Genomic DNA, 16,893 nt, shown 5'->3' with positions numbered 1-16,893 from the left:
GAGAAAACATGGCAACGCCTGCCTCTCTATCTCTTCCCATCCTACATCCCTATAATTGTGTCGCAGTTCCCATCTCCTGCCGCGACGCCGCCCGAAGAATTCCGAGCTTGCACGAATGGACCAGTCGCAAAGGTATTTGAAAAAGATCATAAGCACAACTATTTTTTTTTGGTAAATTACCCATCTCTGGTCCTCAGTGGCCCTCGGCGGAACGTGCAGCCTATTCGTCGGCGCGAGCCTCCTGAGCGCCGTAGAGCTCGTCTACTACTTCGCCTGGAAGATGTGGTTCTCTGGTCGCGGGAAGGGAAGCTCTGACGGAGATAAAGCGGCAGCTGAGCCCAGGAGGAGAGCCAGGAAACTGGGGAAGCGTTTGAAGAGGCAACGTGAGAGAGCGCTGAGTCCCTTTATGGCGCAACAGATGGTAGCCAGAGGTCCACCTCCGCGCACGAACCGGAGACCCCTCGTTTATTGAAATCCTAGTCTGCTGCTGCTCTGCTGAACTACTGGGTATTCGAGAGCCGAGCGAGATGATTAATAAAGCTCCTGTTGTCGCCAAAAAAGGCTCTAATGATGTAATAAAAAAATAGCCCCTCATAAAACACGTCGTGAATTTTTTTTTGGAATTTGAGTTGAAAATCATTCGAGTTTGTAATTTTTTTTCACTTAACTTGTGGATATTCGAGCATAATAGTGCTCGTATAAACGGGTATATGCATATGGATGGACTGAAACAAAATCGATTTGAAATCTGTTTGAAACTGTTTGCGTGCAACTGGGTTAGCAGGTTACAAAACTGCTTCAATCACATATTGCATGGGAATAAAGACATTTTCAAGCTCTGACTTAGTCAGTACATTGGAATAATTTCTGTGCGTCGGCATTAAAAGCAAAGGGAGCATGGAGACTTAGTGGTTAGAGCGTTGAACTAGATGCTAGTATGCGTCCCGGGTTCGATTGTTGATGAAGCAGTACGACAACCCGAAGGTAAAATCATCGCAGTCCGTCTTCGCCCGGGGAAAGGGACTGGCCTTCTACCCTGAAATGTGCGAATATCGCACGAATTTGAATTATTGCGGGGTAAGATGCAGCCAATTTTGTATCGAGAAATTGAATTCTATCGGCCGAATTCAATCGTGCTACTGCTTCTTTCAAACTGGCGCCTAATTTACAATCAGCCTCAGAGCGGATAGAGATTTTGAATTGGTTGGAAACCAGTGAAACCCAGTGGCATTTCAGTTAAGTTTCCGACAGGTTTGCAGCTCCTATTGCAAAACCAGCGCTTCGTGCTAAAAAAAAGACCATCGTAGATCAAAGAAGGGATCTTAGCACAGTGTGATCATCGTGGCCTCCTAGTCGGGAAATACTACTTACTGAGAGACGGTATTAGTCTTGAATAGTAAAACTTGACTCTGCTCGGTGTTGCAATCGATCCCTGGTTATCATGAGGTTTGAAAAGTACAAATGAAGTTTATTCGGAATTTAACGATGAGGGCTCTAGTTATCCATGTAACACTTGGTGTGGTATCGCTCTCCGAAGGAAAACGTGAATGAATTTTGCCGGTTGAATCCAGTAATGATGGATTTAGAAATCCAGGTCATAAGTTTTTTCATGAATGATATGACCCAGGGATGCCGAGTTATAAAAAATATTGGGGGGCCCATACCGATGGTCTTGCCCCGGGAAATTTTATAAATAGTGAGTTTTAAAGTTAAGAAGATTCATTAGATCAACATTAGATCGCTAAAACCCGACTCTCCATAACTGGATACTCCGGGGTTAATCGACAAGACACATTTTTTCCTCACCCCTATAACGAATTTTTGAGGGGGCTCTGGCCTCCTCAGGCCCCATGGAGTTGGCGCCACTGATATGACCTATTAGTAATTACGCGCTCGTAGGATATAGCATTGGTTCTCCATTTTGCCCATCGGAAGCTTTTGCTAAGGCTCGGCTTCTATATCGTGGTATCTTATTCCGTCTCATGAATCGTGATATCTCATCCCATCTCGTACGTCGTATTGTTCTCTATGTTGTCGTATACTTCCCCCTCTCTCCATGAATAGAACTGGAGCTTTAGTGGTCAAAACATCTGTTACGGACCCTCACCCCTTCTTATTATAACCCTCCCATTAAAAATCGAGGAACCTTCGAAATAGTTTTCTCAGAAAGTGTCACTCGCTCTGGCCTGAAAATTTATGATGAGGGTTTCTAATCCCAATATTTTTGCAGGTGCTGACATGGCTAAGGATTAAGTGTTATTTTTCCGTAATAAAGACGTGCTCATCGCTTAGCTCCTGGAAACCTAGGAAGCGTTGTGAAGAACTCGTTAGCGTGGCTAGCGACTCATCTTTAAGAATGCGAACTGTAAATCTCGGAAATAATTTGATGGGTCACTGATCTCATTGTTAGGTACTGTTTTCAAAGCTTATCGACCTCGGGGTTGGGATTCTAGAATTTCGATTTTTCTACTTAGTTACCGTGGTGTAAATTTGAGTACTTCGAAAAACATATATTGTTTCTCGGATACAACTTTAAAGTTGTGTGTGAAGATATTGCACCAATAGCCGGGGAATCTTTAAGTATGCATTGGTATATTTTTGTTAATGTAATGCGGAACTGGCGAGTGCGGGAAGAGTGTAGGATCCGCTAGTGGATGGTGGACTAGGGAAATGCTGGCAACTGAATTTAAGACCTCAAAAGTAGTCTCTGTCCTAAAAGATTGTTTCTTTGCTCGTCTAGCTGCTAAAAATTATTCTGTATAGCATTAAATTTTTATTAGTGAAAAATTAGCAAATTAGACGTAAAAATCACTATCGTTTGGTTATTCGTGGAAAAATTAGCTTTATTGAATTACAAATTGAAAAAAATACGTATGAAAGAGTAAAGGTCTATATAAACATTTAAGAAAGAGCCTCTATTGTTTTTCCACCTTCTCTTTCTGCATTATTCTATTTACTTCTCAGAAATTTTTTTTAAGGATAATTAGGTGGTTCAATAGAATTTGAAAAAAATGGAATGGGTGTAAGCAATGATAATACTGGTGACGAAGATTTTTTTACGATGTAAACAGATGCATGCACTTCAACGATTATGTGAGACAGAAATTAGGTAACGCGTCTCATTAGGATGGATGAATTTTATATTGCAAATTGTTTCACATCGATCCTTTTCCAGTGATTTATCGTCAAATTTGCGACTTTTATTTTCTCGCGTGAACTTGTGCCGGATGTCGTAATTTTGGCTATCGAGAAAATGGTAAAGTTCGCACCTAACGTTTTATTAATGACGTGCGTTGGAAAGGTGTAACGCCCACTTCAAAACTTAGGGATTCAACTTATTCCTGAGCCTTCAAGAACCCTGCTAAATAGCGAATGGCTGAGGAAACTTCGCTGCTGGTAGGAGAAGAAAACTTCGTAGAAATTTTCGATGATTATTTTAACCTTGTCCGTCCATGGGACAACGGCTGTTCTCTAAAAGTTTATTTCTCCTTTTGATGACTAAGTTTTTTTTTTCTCATAGAACGGATTGGATCAAGATGTTGTTACCATGTGAAGCTATTCAAGTATTGGAAATCGACCGAAAATGGCTGTTGTTTTCCTGTTGATGAACTGCTAAGGGGGGCATTCTGTGATATTCCGGGTAGGAGAAAGTGCGCTTTACTTTCCAGTGGACTTAAGAAGCTTAGGAAGAGGTAATCTTTGTGTTAATATCCATATAAAGGTATCCTTTCCCATAAAAAAATCCATTTACATTGATTTCTCCTACCCCAAACCGGAAAACCGAATAATTATTTGCCTTATGTTAATGGATCGTACAAAATTGAAGTTTAATCTCTTATCTATTTAAAATAACCAGAATGGATATTTAATCCATTATTGGAATTTTATTGCTTTCGGGAGAATTTTTCTGAGGTCTGTGGTAGTTTAGTTGGTAGTCAGGATTGTCATGTTATTTTTAACTGGGTAATATGGTTACGTAAAACTTGCTTTTATTCCTCTTATAATTCAAGAAATTTCGTTATGATATGTCATATGTCATGACGTGGTTTTTGGTTAGTATTGGAGTTGCTCGTAGAAGTAACTGATATTTGGTTATTTACACGTTCATGTAACGATGTAGTTTCTTCGTAAAAAGGCTATAAGTTATCATTGAATTTTAACATTTGGGTAAAAAATTGAAAATTTGGTAGGATAGCAAACTTATTCTTCAAGACATCGTTGGAGAATATTCCAGAGTATGAAATGCAACTAATCTGTGGGGATTGTAGTGAATGGATACAATATTTCGATTTATTTTTCTGCTTCTTTTTTTCTTTATTCCAAGCTAGATGGCGTTAAATATATACTTTGGAGTTGAATGCATTAATTAATCGGAGTATTTAGTCCGAAAGTCCTTTCGGCTGGGTGGGAATCTGAAAATTCCTCGCGGTTTCGCCTCCGGCGAACGGCTCAGCTCTTTTGAACGTACAATATGTGATACCACTGGACCCGTTTCTTCTAAAAGTAGGTTATTTACGAATATGGGGACCGTGGGAATCAAAATGCCTTCCAATCGAAGAATGCGGGACAAATGTGAAAACCAACGCGCCTGATATTGCCTATGTCCCTTGCTGCTCGATGGTCGCAGTCATTAATCATTTCTTGCCCATTCTCGCCTAGCAAAAGATTGCCATCGGTAAATCTAGTTCTTTTTCTTTCACTTGGGACACCAAGAAGTTGGTGGAAGGATCTCAGGAAATTTCTGCAAGTCATTTTAAGTTTATTCATCGTTGTAACTACAATGATACCTCCTCCGTGTTGTCATGACTCTCAAATTCAAGCACAATATTGGCTTTTCGTCTGTTTACCTATTACCATAATGTTGATTTGAGATTTTATACAAAAAATCCGCTTCATTGTGCAAACGCAAGTCTTTTTATTTTGTTCCGCGTCATACTTCTTCACCGACAGGAAAGCAATTAACTTTATTATGCGTATTATTCCTTAAAATCTTAATTATTCCAAGTAGATGGTGATGGGATTTGGCTTCTGTACGCAGAATTACTTCACGAATTATACGAGGAGAAATGCTGCTTCGTAAAGGAATTGCTTCCTCCGTTGTAAAAGGTGTGTTGCCTAGTCGTCGCTAAATCGTCCACTTCTACTATATACATTCGGCACCCAACGAATGTGTGAATACGTTGAATTTTCGGTGTAAATAGATGTTTTTTTCCTTCAAAGCGATTCTTATTCCTCCGTAGTAAAAGCTGTAGTGACCAATTTGTCGCTTTGCTGCTTAAAAGGCGCTACATACGCTCCGTTTTGCGCTTGATGTTTCACCCACGTGAATTTACTTCGATAATAGGATGGAAATGATATCCGAAATTATTTGAGGATGGACGAAGTGTGTTTCATGGATTTGCTTGGCAAGATCAAAAACTCAAATTTATAGAAAAAAATAGTCGATAACGGTACAGGCGTAGCGACGCCACAGAAATCGGGGTAGGGCGGTCGGCGGTTGGATGGTCTGACAGGATCAACCGCCCGACCGTCATGTCCGACTGTTTTCGTCCGGCGACAGGACTACACACCATCCAACCGTCGACGCCATCGTAGTTGGTCCCAACAGTTGGGTGGTTTGGTCGGAACGTGTGGAGCGCCTTTTAGAGATGGACCTTTCTACTATTTATTCGACATCGAACGAATGAGTGCATGCGTTGAATTTTCGGTGTAAATGGATACTTTTTTTCCCCTCCAAATTGAGCTCCCGAAAATATGAGCAAAACGTGGTATCTATCATTCTTTTCTAACTTCGTTCCGCGCCATCGGTATAACACGATTGCATCACCATGGAACCACTGTGAGGACTTGGAGGACTCACGTTCGCCGATGGATCGCCAAGGCCCTTTGGAAGAACTCAGACCCATCTTCGCGGTAAGCAGGGTCATGGGCCTGGCCCCATTTCCCTTCTGGTCCCGCCGGGCCCTCCGCGGCCCACTCGGGACCCTCGCTTTGGTCTACAGCATCGCGGTGGTCGTGGTCTTCGCGGGCCCTCTGGTCGTCGGCTTTCCATTCTTCAGCGTTCATCGCATGTCCTCGGCCTTCTCCGCCTCCGAGCGGATGAACGTGCTCATCTCGCTGCTCTGGACCTTCGTGCCTTGTTTGTTCGCCGCCGTCGTCATGGTGACGTACGTGTCCCGTCGCGGCCGGCTGAGAGACGCCCTCGTCGAGCTGGATGACATCCACGCGATGCCGCAACCGTGGAAGCGCGACAGAGTCTTTAAGACACCTTGGTATTCCTTTTTCCTACAGGTAAGAGTCATTGGAAATTTCTTAAATAATAGTCAATGTATTAATCGATTTTGCCGAACAGTGGGGTAGCCAGGAATTTTGTTCTGGGGGGGGGGGGCTTCAAAACCCGGGGAGGAAGGGTCGTAGTCAAAAGGCCCGCTCCTAAAATCCCCGGCGACAAAAGGCCCGATACAAAACGCCCGGAACAAAATCCCCGCGGCGACAAAACGCCCGAGACTAAATCCCAGTGGCGATTATGTCGCAGATTTTGTGGCGATTTTGTCACCGGGCCTTATGTCGTCAAGGGGTTTTGTCGTCGGGCCTTATGCCGGAGGGGGTTTGGTCGCCGGGGATTCTGCGCTGGGCCTTATGTCGGCAACCCGGGGGGGGGGGGTTTAAAACAAACAGGGTACTAAGTAGAGGGTTTTAAAGTAAGTTGTGGCCCTAGTTAGGGTTGCAGCTAGGAATTAAGGCTTGGGGGGGGGGTTTAGGTGTAACAAACACCGGGGTGTGTGGAGATATGGAATACCCACCAGGATAAGAGTTAGGTTCGAGATTAATAAATTGCGGAATTTTAAGATAAATGGTTCAAAATGGAGAGTTTTACTGCTTTCTGAGGGATATTTTATTAATCCTTACACTTTCCTATTAGTAAAATCAATCTTATTGAGTAATATGGATTAAACTTATTTCTATGAGTCTGGGGGGGGGGGGTTTAACCCCCAAAACCCCCCCTCGCTGCGCCACTGACCCTTTTCACAATCGAATAAACTTCATATTTCAAAGTAATCTTTTGTAAATTAATGATTTTTCAATATTTTGTTTTCTTTTATGAAGCAGAGTAATTGTGTTTTTCTACTTCGGAGGTGGGGGGGATTTGGATCCCCCTAACTTCCCCCCTCGCTACCCCACTGTCACCGAGCGGTACCAATTGAACTTCGCCATTTCAATGAAAATGTTTGGATTAATAAGTTTCGAATGATCAAAGCCACCTTTCAACGTATCTGCCTCATTTTAGAGCAAAAATGTGTGCCATGGACGATTTAGCACAAAATAGCAGTGCCTATTTGTTCGCCGAACGGCAAATAAGATATGAGGACTTCAGACACCAAGAAGCTTAGATGTAATTGTACAATTTTGGAGAGTGAGTGCAGATAATGGTTGGTGGGGTACACAATATTGTTGTGGTAAAGGGACACAAGTGAATCCCTGAATCTGCTCATATAATTATAACTATATACTTATCAGTGATTCACTTGCACTCCTTTGCCACAGCTATATTGTGCACCCCTTCACTTATCTCCAAAATTATTAAATTGCACTTGTACCCATCGGCTTATAGGGTCCTAAATTGATATGCGCAGCTGAGCTGAATCAGCTTGATGTGGTCAACATTCAATATCGGCCCCGCTCAACCCGATCCGAGGCTTCAGTCTGATTTCGAAGAAAGATCACTCGGCCCGATCGAAAACCGGTCTAGTCAGACCGCTCTATTTCCATAGTACATATTAGTAGATAGTAGTTAGATAGTAGTATATTTCTAGTAGTACCAGATGAGCGGACTTGATTCGGTTGGCGATTGTTGAGCGTTTGTACAGTGGAAGTATCGATTTACCATCCCAGACCGAGTTAGCTAGTCCCATCTGAGATCGGTTGGTAAAGGAAGAGGTTAAATGAAATTCGACGTAAAAGTATTCCGAGAAGCAAGTATTAGAATCTTGTACTTGTTTGCTATAGTTTTATGTGTTGCATGAAAGATATTTAGTGCGGTGGCAAAATACACATGGGCGCCTTAGGACTGATGAAACAATACCTAGAATAATAAACCTTTGTTTTTAATAAGAAGTTGAATGACTCATCACTAACTTCGATGCAATGATTTTTAAATGCCAAAGAAATCTGAGTTGTAAAAAAATGGGAAAAAACGTTGTGTAGAGTAAGGGAAATTATTGTTTTAAGCTATGATTATTCGGCTTGACATATATTGATTTTCGAGAGATGCCTGGCATTTAATGATATAAGTACTCAAAATACGAGTGGTGGAGAATCCATATCTCAATAAAGTATCTTCCCAAATTATGTCCAGGGAGGAAGTAAATTTTTAGGATCTTGGCTGCACAAATGCTTGAATTCTGTATAGACTAGGCTGTGCTACCGTACAATCCCTTTGGAAGAGCAAACTAAAAGAGTTGGATGAAATCAACTCATCGGTGGTGACTAAGTAGTGATAGACGTTCGCGAAAAAGAGGAATGAAACAATAAAAACTAAGTCATAACTTTTATCTGACATTAAGTGAACTAACTTATATCTTCTAATGGGAGTGTGTTGGCCTTAATTAATAATTTCAGGCAATAATACAAAGTGTACAATAACCATGTGAGGTTATTGCCTTTTGATTGCTACAACTATTGTACGGGACCTCGGTATTTGTATAATATTTTTTAATTGTAACAGTTTTATCTGAATTATGTGAGCTGAGGAATGCATTTCAAAGTTGCGACATTTTCCAAGTGAGGAGTGCAATAGTCGGTCATTCTCAAGATGGTCAGATGCACAATTTCATGCTTCATTCGGGGAGAAGGTATTCCTTTGTTAAGAGTTGAATTGTACTCATGGTACAGCGATCATTGTTCTTCTCAGTGACTGCATTCATAGCCAATTCCATCTAAAAGAGCATAAATAAACATATTTCATTTCCTCAAATTCAGCCGTGATCGTCAACTGTGATCTATGAATTTGGCTGACGAAACCTTTTCCTCATGTAGGTTATACTCGTGTTTGGGGTGATGATCGGAGCCACTTACTCACACTTTGAGATGTACGGCTACGACTTCGACCGGGCAGTGTTTGACCTCTCCCTCCCGCTCTATGCTTTCTTCGTAACTATTCTGCTGGACGTGCAGTTCATCAATTTGCTTCTGGTGTTGCGCCGGAAATTGGTGATGATCAATCGCTCTCTAGGTGAGTAAAACTATGTTCTAAGTGTACGAGGTATGTTCGGAAAAAACGGGAATTATATTTTTCCGAAATAAATTTATTCGTCTATATTTATGTTGCCAAATATGCGGTCGCCATTAGATATTACGCACTTGTACCTGAGCTTCTTCCAATCGTCGAAAAACTTCTCAAACTCGTTTTTTTGGGACAGTCTTTAGTTATGTCAGCGATTTCTTTCAATTCCATCTATGCAGTGGTGCAATGGTGCTAGAACGCGCCGGAATGCTGTTCAGGCACTGGTTAATAAAAGACATAATAGTCAAATAACATTTTTTCAATTTTGTTGGCACAAAATTTCTAATATCTTAACCATCGTAACTTAAACATTTTGTAATAGAATGTAAATAATAACTTCTAATAAAAGCACACAGAGTAATATTTCAATTCTAAAAAAAATAAGGACTCTGCTAATTTTGCCATGACATCACTGCACCTATGCTTGTTAAACCTTTTAAGGTCCCCTTTATTTTTGGAAATAGGAAAAAGGTACACGGAGTCTGGCAAATACGGAGGCTGGGGTTTTTGGCCAAAAATTCGTGTGAGCCGAAAATCGCCGACCTCATAAAAACGCGTCTAACCTTAGCCGCTGCCACAGAGAAAGTTAGCGATGCATGCAGTTGAAAATTTTATAATAATACAGGGGCATGTATACCAATATAATAAAAAAGTGGCAATCGGACACTTCGAATTCGTAAAATAATTAAAATTCCCGTCATTTTCTCGAAAACCTCACATATTATTTTTCTTATTAACTGATTTGGGAAAATAAGTCACTGATATTTTAAAAAGTAAAGTCATGTGGATTCATGGAGTACCATTTATATGTATATATATATATATATAGAAACTAACGTGTGAGTCCTCTTGTAGGTTTCGTCCCCAAGTACTCCGCCTAATCAAGTTTTTCGGATTGGTCAGGGGGGGGTGAAAATTTTTTCAAATTGATTTTTCGTGCTTAATGCAGCCTCTTTTTGTTGTATTTTGGAATTTCAGCTTCGTTCAAATGCATGGTCTGACTTCTGAGTTCTATTCTTAAATGATTCAGTATCTATCCCTTCAGAACATTTCCATGAGCATAACTTTAATCTTAGGCTTAGCCTACGGAGGCTCAAACAGTTTTAGTGCTTTAAAAATAAAATCGGAGAATGCGTCAATTTTATTTTATCATCGATTTTGACTGTCTGTAAAAGAAAGAGGCCGGTATTTTTCCGTTTTTAGATCCGTTACCTGCTTCTGGAGGTATTTTTGACGAAAAATCGACGGCATTGACCCTCTCGTGGGTGAGTTGATGGCGTCACGAACTCCTTCACATCGTGTAGCTACTTTGCCGCTTCTTTTCTGCCTTGTGCATGGGCCGTCGGCGGCTAAAACAAAAACTAGACCTAACGGGTATCCATTTTAAACTTTAGTGGACTTTTCCTTTTCTCAATGAAGGAAGGTTCTCTATAAATGGGTGTAGGAGCTACCCTTTAATGACGATATCAACTCACAAAAAGAGGGCGGCAACTTTCGCGTTTTCCGTTTTTTACACGTACGAGCGGATGACTGAAAGGAAAATGTTGTATTATGTTCCCTTACATGTACCGAATTATTTTACATTCCTGTTTTTCTGAATTTCGATTTTCGGTTCTGGTTGTACCTCAAGTGTCACCGACAGATCTCGTTCACATTTCGCTAGGTGATAGGAAATTAATACTCACGAGGTGTAATTTTTGTCTCAGCCGCCAACGCTCGATAGTTTTCGAGATATTAACGACGGAAAAATATCAGGGAAACGCCTAAATCTATGCAACACACAGCACTGATATACACTGTCAGTGCTCGTTGTCCTAGCAACGAAGTATAGAGGCCATTGGTTGCATAAATAGGGGTTTTCTTGGTTCTTTCCTGCGTTAATATCAGGGAAACGATTGAGCGTTGGCGGCTAAAACTAAAACTGCACCTCACGAGTATCCATTTTCTATCACCTAGCAAAATTAAAACGAGATCTGATGGTGGTACTTGAGGGAATTTACTTGTAAGTGGAAGAGCCCGTTGTGGCATAACAAAAAGTTTCATCGTGATAATAGGGTGGTTTTCTATTATTTTTTTATTGCCTAAATGGAAAGATTATTACTCCTGGAGTTCGCATTTCACGCTCTTAGATTTTCGAATGACGATATCTATTTTTCGCGATTAAACGAAAAGTGAAAAATTTCAAGCGCGCGAAAACGCGACGGCTAACTGTAAGTAGGAATGATGGGAAAAGTCCGTGTGACGCATTTCTGGTTCCCGCTGCCGCCCTGTGAGGTGACCTTGAGGCGAGGCTTGAGCGCTGATACGACGCAGGCTGCTAGCATGTAGCTGAGTACCATGCTAGCAGGTAGCGCTTGGCTTAAATAAGGATTATTAATACCCTTTCAAACGAAGGAAACTTTCCGAACTTAGGCAATTTTAATGGGTGATTATTAAGGCATGTTTCCCTGAGCTCTGTTCCTCATGCATGCATTGGTAATCTCAGACAATGTAAAACTCCTATCTACTCGTATAGAAACTAGGTCCCTGTGACGTCACGTGGAGTGGAATCGCATGGGCGCCAATCTGTCCTTTTTCAAATGAGGTTAAAATTGACCATTGCCATTCGTCTAAACTGGGATTTCTAAAACCAAATAATTTGTATGTTATGAAAACCCTAATAGTGGGTAACGAATAGAAATCAATGCATTTCGTTTTCTTTGATGAAGGAAACTACCCTATTACCCTGTCTTTCCCGTTTGCTAGCCCTCATGATGTCCCAGTCTCCCAGTTTCGAAGGGGTTCGCTCCCACTGGACCTGCACCGTGGGGTACGGAGTCAGCCCAGGCAGCAGTCATAGCCTGTTCGATCCCCGGGACGTGCCGACGACGGAGCGCGTCCGAATGATGGCCGAAATGCACTTTCGCATCCACAACGTGGCCGTCGAGCTGAGTCGAATCTACGGACCCTCGCTCGTCGTCCACTCCGCCATGACGCTCGTCGAGTTGGCCTTCCAGCTGTTCAACTTCATCGTCGGTATCCACCGAGGGGCCGACCTCTGGCTCCGTGCCGTCACCGGCGTCTCCTGGACCCTGCCGTACGTTGCCGTCTTCGTGGCCGTCCTGGCAACCTGCGAGGCCACCAGCCACGAGGTTGGAAACCTGGTTTCATCAGTCATACCTTGAACGTGTCAATGGAGCCAAGTGAGGCAAAACTAGCTCGTTTTGTAGCCATGCACAGTGGCTCGGAAACATGGCATAGGTACTATAAGTTTTTTTAGGAGACCACCAGCTTCGAGGTCAATAACTTGGTTTTACTGTTACTGGTGATAATTACCTGGCACTTTAACCCATTAAATTCCTAGCATGTTAATAACTTAAAATTTCAAAATATTTTCATGAATTAGCAATAATACAGACTCAAAAAAGGTTAATTATTGATTTCTATATTTTTATTGCTTTTAGTTTGGCGTTGGCGAAACGGTTGGTTGTTATTTACTATGCCTCGGAAATCTGGTATGAACACCGTTCATTTTCCGCGTGACCACCACCTTCAAAGTCGATAACCTGGTTTCGATATCAATCATTTGAGAGTGTTAATAGAACCAATGGATTTTATTATTTTCAGTAGCTCGCAAACCTTGTATGAACCTATATCGTATCAAAAGGCGGGGTGAGTCACTAATGGCCAAAATAGATCTTTTAAATTATTCTTTAGGGCACATAGGAAACTCGATCTTGACACCAATTGGTTCGAGGGTAAAGATAACATGAGAGGCAATAAGACTTGGGTTTCGATATGTAGACAGACTCGGAAACCTGGTACACCAATCTTTCTCGTTCGGGGATGTGGGGGCCAACTTTTTCAGAATTAGCTGATGGTTTATTCTAAAAAATCGATCTTAAAAAAATTCTTTTTTCTCATTAAAAATATAAGGCCAGGTGGCAGTGGAGACATCGATTTTAAGGGAAATGTATGCCCCTGTTGCGAAAGATCGTGTATTGTGTAAAAAGGTCTTCAAAGAACTTGGGTATAAATTTTTGGAATTAATGTATTTTCTATTAAAAAGCAGCTGTAACTCGCAAAAAGGGCTGTATTTTCCAATAAATATTGAACATTTTTTGGTACCAAAGTTTACCATTCTTATGACATAATCAAATTGATACTGTTCCAGGTATTTTTTGCCGCCATTCAATGTTTTAAGAAACCTCGCCTCCACTAATGGAATTTCTATCTACACCTATTTCCAAAAATTGTACTTGTACTCTTGAAGGTTTACCTTTAATAGGGTACACAAGAATAAGTTTATGCTATAATTAAATTTCAATTAAAAAAATTTATTTTGCTTCCTGTTTTCTTCTGACGTTTATGTTCTGTTTTAAAATTGACTCTTGATTTTCCCATTTCTTTCATTTTTCAGGCGAACTTGGCTCTCAGTTTGGTGACGGAGTTTTATTACTTATCCGAGAATAATGCCGTTAGGAAATGGGTGAGGGAGACTTTCATGTCTACTTTTTTTGGTATTGCTGTCGTATATGTGCTATAAATATCTTTACGCATAATGATTCCTTCCTTCTTGCAGTTGTCCACTTTCTCGGATCAATTGAGACACATGCAACTTGAATTTTCTGCGAGCAGCTTCTTTTCCATTGACTTTAGGCTATTACTTTCGGTAAGTTTCTCCTACATGAGCAGCCTCTGACTATTTATTCAAGTGAGATTTAACAGCTTTCAGAATATTTCAAATCGAACTGATGAAAAACGATTAAAAATTATTACGGAGGCTTGATTAAAAATTGTTTTAATTTCAGATTGAGTTTTGTTGATTAATAATTACATTTCCGACAAAAAATTGGAGGATTTAAAATAAGGTAGTTGCTGAAATAAAGTTTTTTTGTAAATCATTTGCTAAAACAATGTCTTTCAATAACATAGTCCTCATGGTCTGATATTTGGTGATTTTTTTTAGATTTTTCATCGATGACCGAATTGAGGCTAATGACCTAAAAAGGCTAAAATAAAGAGCTTGTAGGGGTTGTTCATTTGGCCTCGTAATTTCGCAGCTTTACAAATTGATGAACGTACGAATGTAAATTGTTGGTTAACTTTAACTTAGGTATCAAGTCCCCTTTTTATCCATTTTATCAAAGATTTTAACCTGAGCATGACTAATTATTTCCCTTTTCTTCATTCACAGTAGTCAAAATGATATTAAATCTCTTTCAGATAATTTCTGCTGTCATGACTAATTTGGTCATACTCGTCCAGTTTCATCTTTCGCAAAACGTCGAAGGGGAGTGAAGAACATTTTGTGTAAAGTATGACTTGACATCACGTGCAGCTACCCCGTGCTTAATCTCTTGTGCTCATTATACTTTCATCTATTGTGAATTATTGTTTTCAAGAACCTGATATGATGTCGCGAGTTCTAGTCAAGAGGCCTACTCGCAGAAGAAGGGTAATTATCTATAACTATTTTTACTTGCTCTGCAAAGGAATGTAGGACTGTGAGAACTGTGAGAATAAATCGTCGCTTACCATTCTTTCCATGAACTGTAATTGATTAGCAATTCTTGAGTGTGGTTTTGGTGAAGTGTTTTTCCTTTCTCTTGCCTAATAATTTATTTCCTAGACCGTATGACTGATCCGGGGTTCACATTGGAACCATCAGGTGTGTTTTTTTTTAATGAACACTCGTGGTTTATCAGTATTTTTTTACAAAAATATGAAATATCGTTTCCAATCGAGTCAATTTTTTTACACAAATGAATAATTATTCTTCGTCATAGTTGATATTACGACTTGCTTAATACGGTAATATCATTAGATATTTTAGTAGCTTATTCCGGTTTAGAATTGAAAGCGTTATTATCGGAACGAGGTAACGTCTATAGCATTGATTTTCCACTGTTGACCTGGGGAATGGGCTTATCGTTGGTCATGTGATGAAAAATTAGAGAAAATCACTAGGAAATTCATGGCTTGGGTAAATAGATGCAATGTTAAGTCACCTAAAAATATTCGGTTGACTGATAACCGGAAAATATCACTATATCACATAACTGAGTCAGGGAAAGTTCCAATAAACTCAAGTGCAAATCAAACAGGGTTACACTGCGGAAATGACCCTCCCTAATGGTACAATAGTGTACTAGCAGCTTAGTCTCCTTCTGATGCATTGACATGGTAAGCTGACCCCGTCTGACCCCACTGTCGTTAATTCCGTTTTTTAAGGTAAGTTGTGAGTCAAATTTGTACACACTTTGTTACGTCTCTTAATTCAATTGATACGAATGCCCCTCAGATACTCGTATAATCACGGCGGTAAGTTGTGTAGGCTGGATTGTCCCTTCTATGATAGATCTATCGGAGGGGAGGCGGTAAAACTTCGGCCAAGTATCTGCTCTATTCTTCACTAGGAGTTCCAGTACGATTCCAATACGAATATTGTCCAATACGATACCTACGTAATTCGTAACTCAAACAATAATTTGATCTCACTGCTTTACGTTTGCTCAATTTCCCATCCATTCTTTTCCCTGACGCCTCCTAGTCATTTCATCTCCATTCTGTACATTTAGATGACAGCTTTGCTGCATGTTCTAATTCGCAATGCGACATGATGAGGGGATAATGGTGCATATATGTTGAACCAGTCGGGCGAATTAAACAGCCGTAAGACGCTAAAAAGTGTTAAGTTTACATCCTGTTGTGATCCCGTAAAGGTCAAATATTAATTTCATCGCGCCCATTTGACACGAAGACACGAGCAGGAAAATTCTTGGCTAGATTTTCGTGGTGACTCAATGTGGTTATCCCTATTCATGTAGTGGAGGAAGTCGGAGGCTTGCGAATGAAGTAACCTTAGTTGTCCATTGTGCGCTGCGACGTAAAGCTGTTGAGCTCTCGAATTCAAGGTAGATTATCATCACATGAAGAGGGTCCTTGTCCAAAATTAGTCTTCGTCGTCAATATATTCACGATGTTTCTCGCGTATCAAACAAGGTACTGTCAATAGCAGCATAGTTGGAGACAATCGTCACAGTGGCTTCAAACACGCGGACGAGGAAATTGCAGTTAGTGGTGGTGAGTAGTGAAGTTTTTCAAATTTTTGTTGGAAAAATAGTTGTAGTTAAAATGTTCCACTTGGGAGGAATTTGGACTGAGCTTTTTTATTTTCTTTAGGGGTAATATATAGGTTCTGTTTATTTCTATGAATGAATATTGCGCAGTATGATCCAGCATATCTGTTCTAGGGGAGGCGTTGAAGTGCGGGAATTTGTTAAGATTCAAGATGTGTCGACAAAGTTGTTTTTTTCAATTTAGGGCTATTACCAATTAAAAAATACTCGGTACATAATATTAAGGTTCTGTCGTGTTTCATCCCAGAAAGTGGCGTCACTATAGGGGTAGGCCAGGCGTATTCCATTTTACATGCATTCGTGTTCCCAGATGACACTTGAGTACCCAGTTATTTGCCTGAGTACTGGGGTAGCCAGACGAATACGTGAATATCCAGACAAGTAAACAGATACGTTTCTTCCTGAACCAAATTCTTGTTTGCTTACATACTCGTTTCATTAGCTCAACGATCGTTAGAGGTCCAATGGTGAATATCGTTACTTAACGAT

General features: G+C 40.6%; 2 protein-coding genes across 4 annotated transcripts in view; both read left to right on the top strand.

Moving 5' to 3' along the window:
* Nucleotides 1–4,879, top strand: part of LOC124159679 (acid-sensing ion channel 4-B-like) — a 39,544-nt gene extending 34,665 nt beyond the window's left edge. The window contains exon 10 of the mRNA XM_046535589.1: nucleotides 198–4,879. Coding sequence (XP_046391545.1) covers nucleotides 198–472 — 275 coding nt within the window. The 3' untranslated portion in view covers nucleotides 473–4,879. The remainder of the gene's footprint in view (nucleotides 1–197) is intronic.
* Nucleotides 4,880–4,958: 79 nt separating this feature from the next.
* Nucleotides 4,959–14,920, top strand: LOC124158760 (putative gustatory receptor 2a). 3 transcript variants are annotated; one of them, XM_046534057.1, is made up of 6 exons: nucleotides 4,959–6,291; nucleotides 9,037–9,232; nucleotides 12,029–12,414; nucleotides 13,683–13,751; nucleotides 13,845–13,934; nucleotides 14,489–14,920. In XM_046534057.1, the coding sequence occupies exons 1-6, from the start codon at nucleotides 5,755–5,757 to the stop codon at nucleotides 14,561–14,563; spliced, it is 1,353 nt and encodes a 450-aa protein (XP_046390013.1). In that variant the 5' UTR covers nucleotides 4,959–5,754; the 3' UTR covers nucleotides 14,564–14,920. The 3 variants fall into 3 exon arrangements, with proteins under 3 accessions (XP_046390013.1, XP_046390015.1, XP_046390014.1); XM_046534059.1 differs by lacking the exon at nucleotides 14,489–14,920 and having other exon boundaries at nucleotides 12,029–12,359; XM_046534058.1 differs by lacking the exons at nucleotides 13,845–13,934; nucleotides 14,489–14,920 and having other exon boundaries at nucleotides 12,029–12,465; nucleotides 13,683–13,754.
* The last annotated feature ends 1,973 nt before the right edge of the window (nucleotides 14,921–16,893 follow it).

Source organism: Ischnura elegans, chromosome 5 (genome assembly GCF_921293095.1).
Source record: "Ischnura elegans chromosome 5, ioIscEleg1.1, whole genome shotgun sequence".
In the NCBI taxonomy this organism is placed as follows: Eukaryota; Metazoa; Arthropoda; class Insecta; order Odonata; family Coenagrionidae; genus Ischnura; species Ischnura elegans.
This window is presented reverse-complemented; position numbering and strand designations above follow the sequence as displayed.

What these genes read in the sequence shown, in the direction of transcription:
- LOC124158760 (XM_046534057.1), top strand. Translation starts at nt 5,755, where the DNA reads ATGAGCAAAACGTGGTATCTATCATTCTTTTCTAACTTCGTTCCGCGC. An exon ending in GATGATCAATCGCTCTCTAG is followed by an intron (nt 9,233 to 12,028) that starts GTGAGTAAAACT and finishes CCCGTTTGCTAG; the next exon opens with CCCTCATGATGTCCCAGTCT. An exon ending in ACTTTAGGCTATTACTTTCG is followed by an intron (nt 13,935 to 14,488) that starts GTAAGTTTCTCC and finishes AATCTCTTTCAG; the next exon opens with ATAATTTCTGCTGTCATGAC.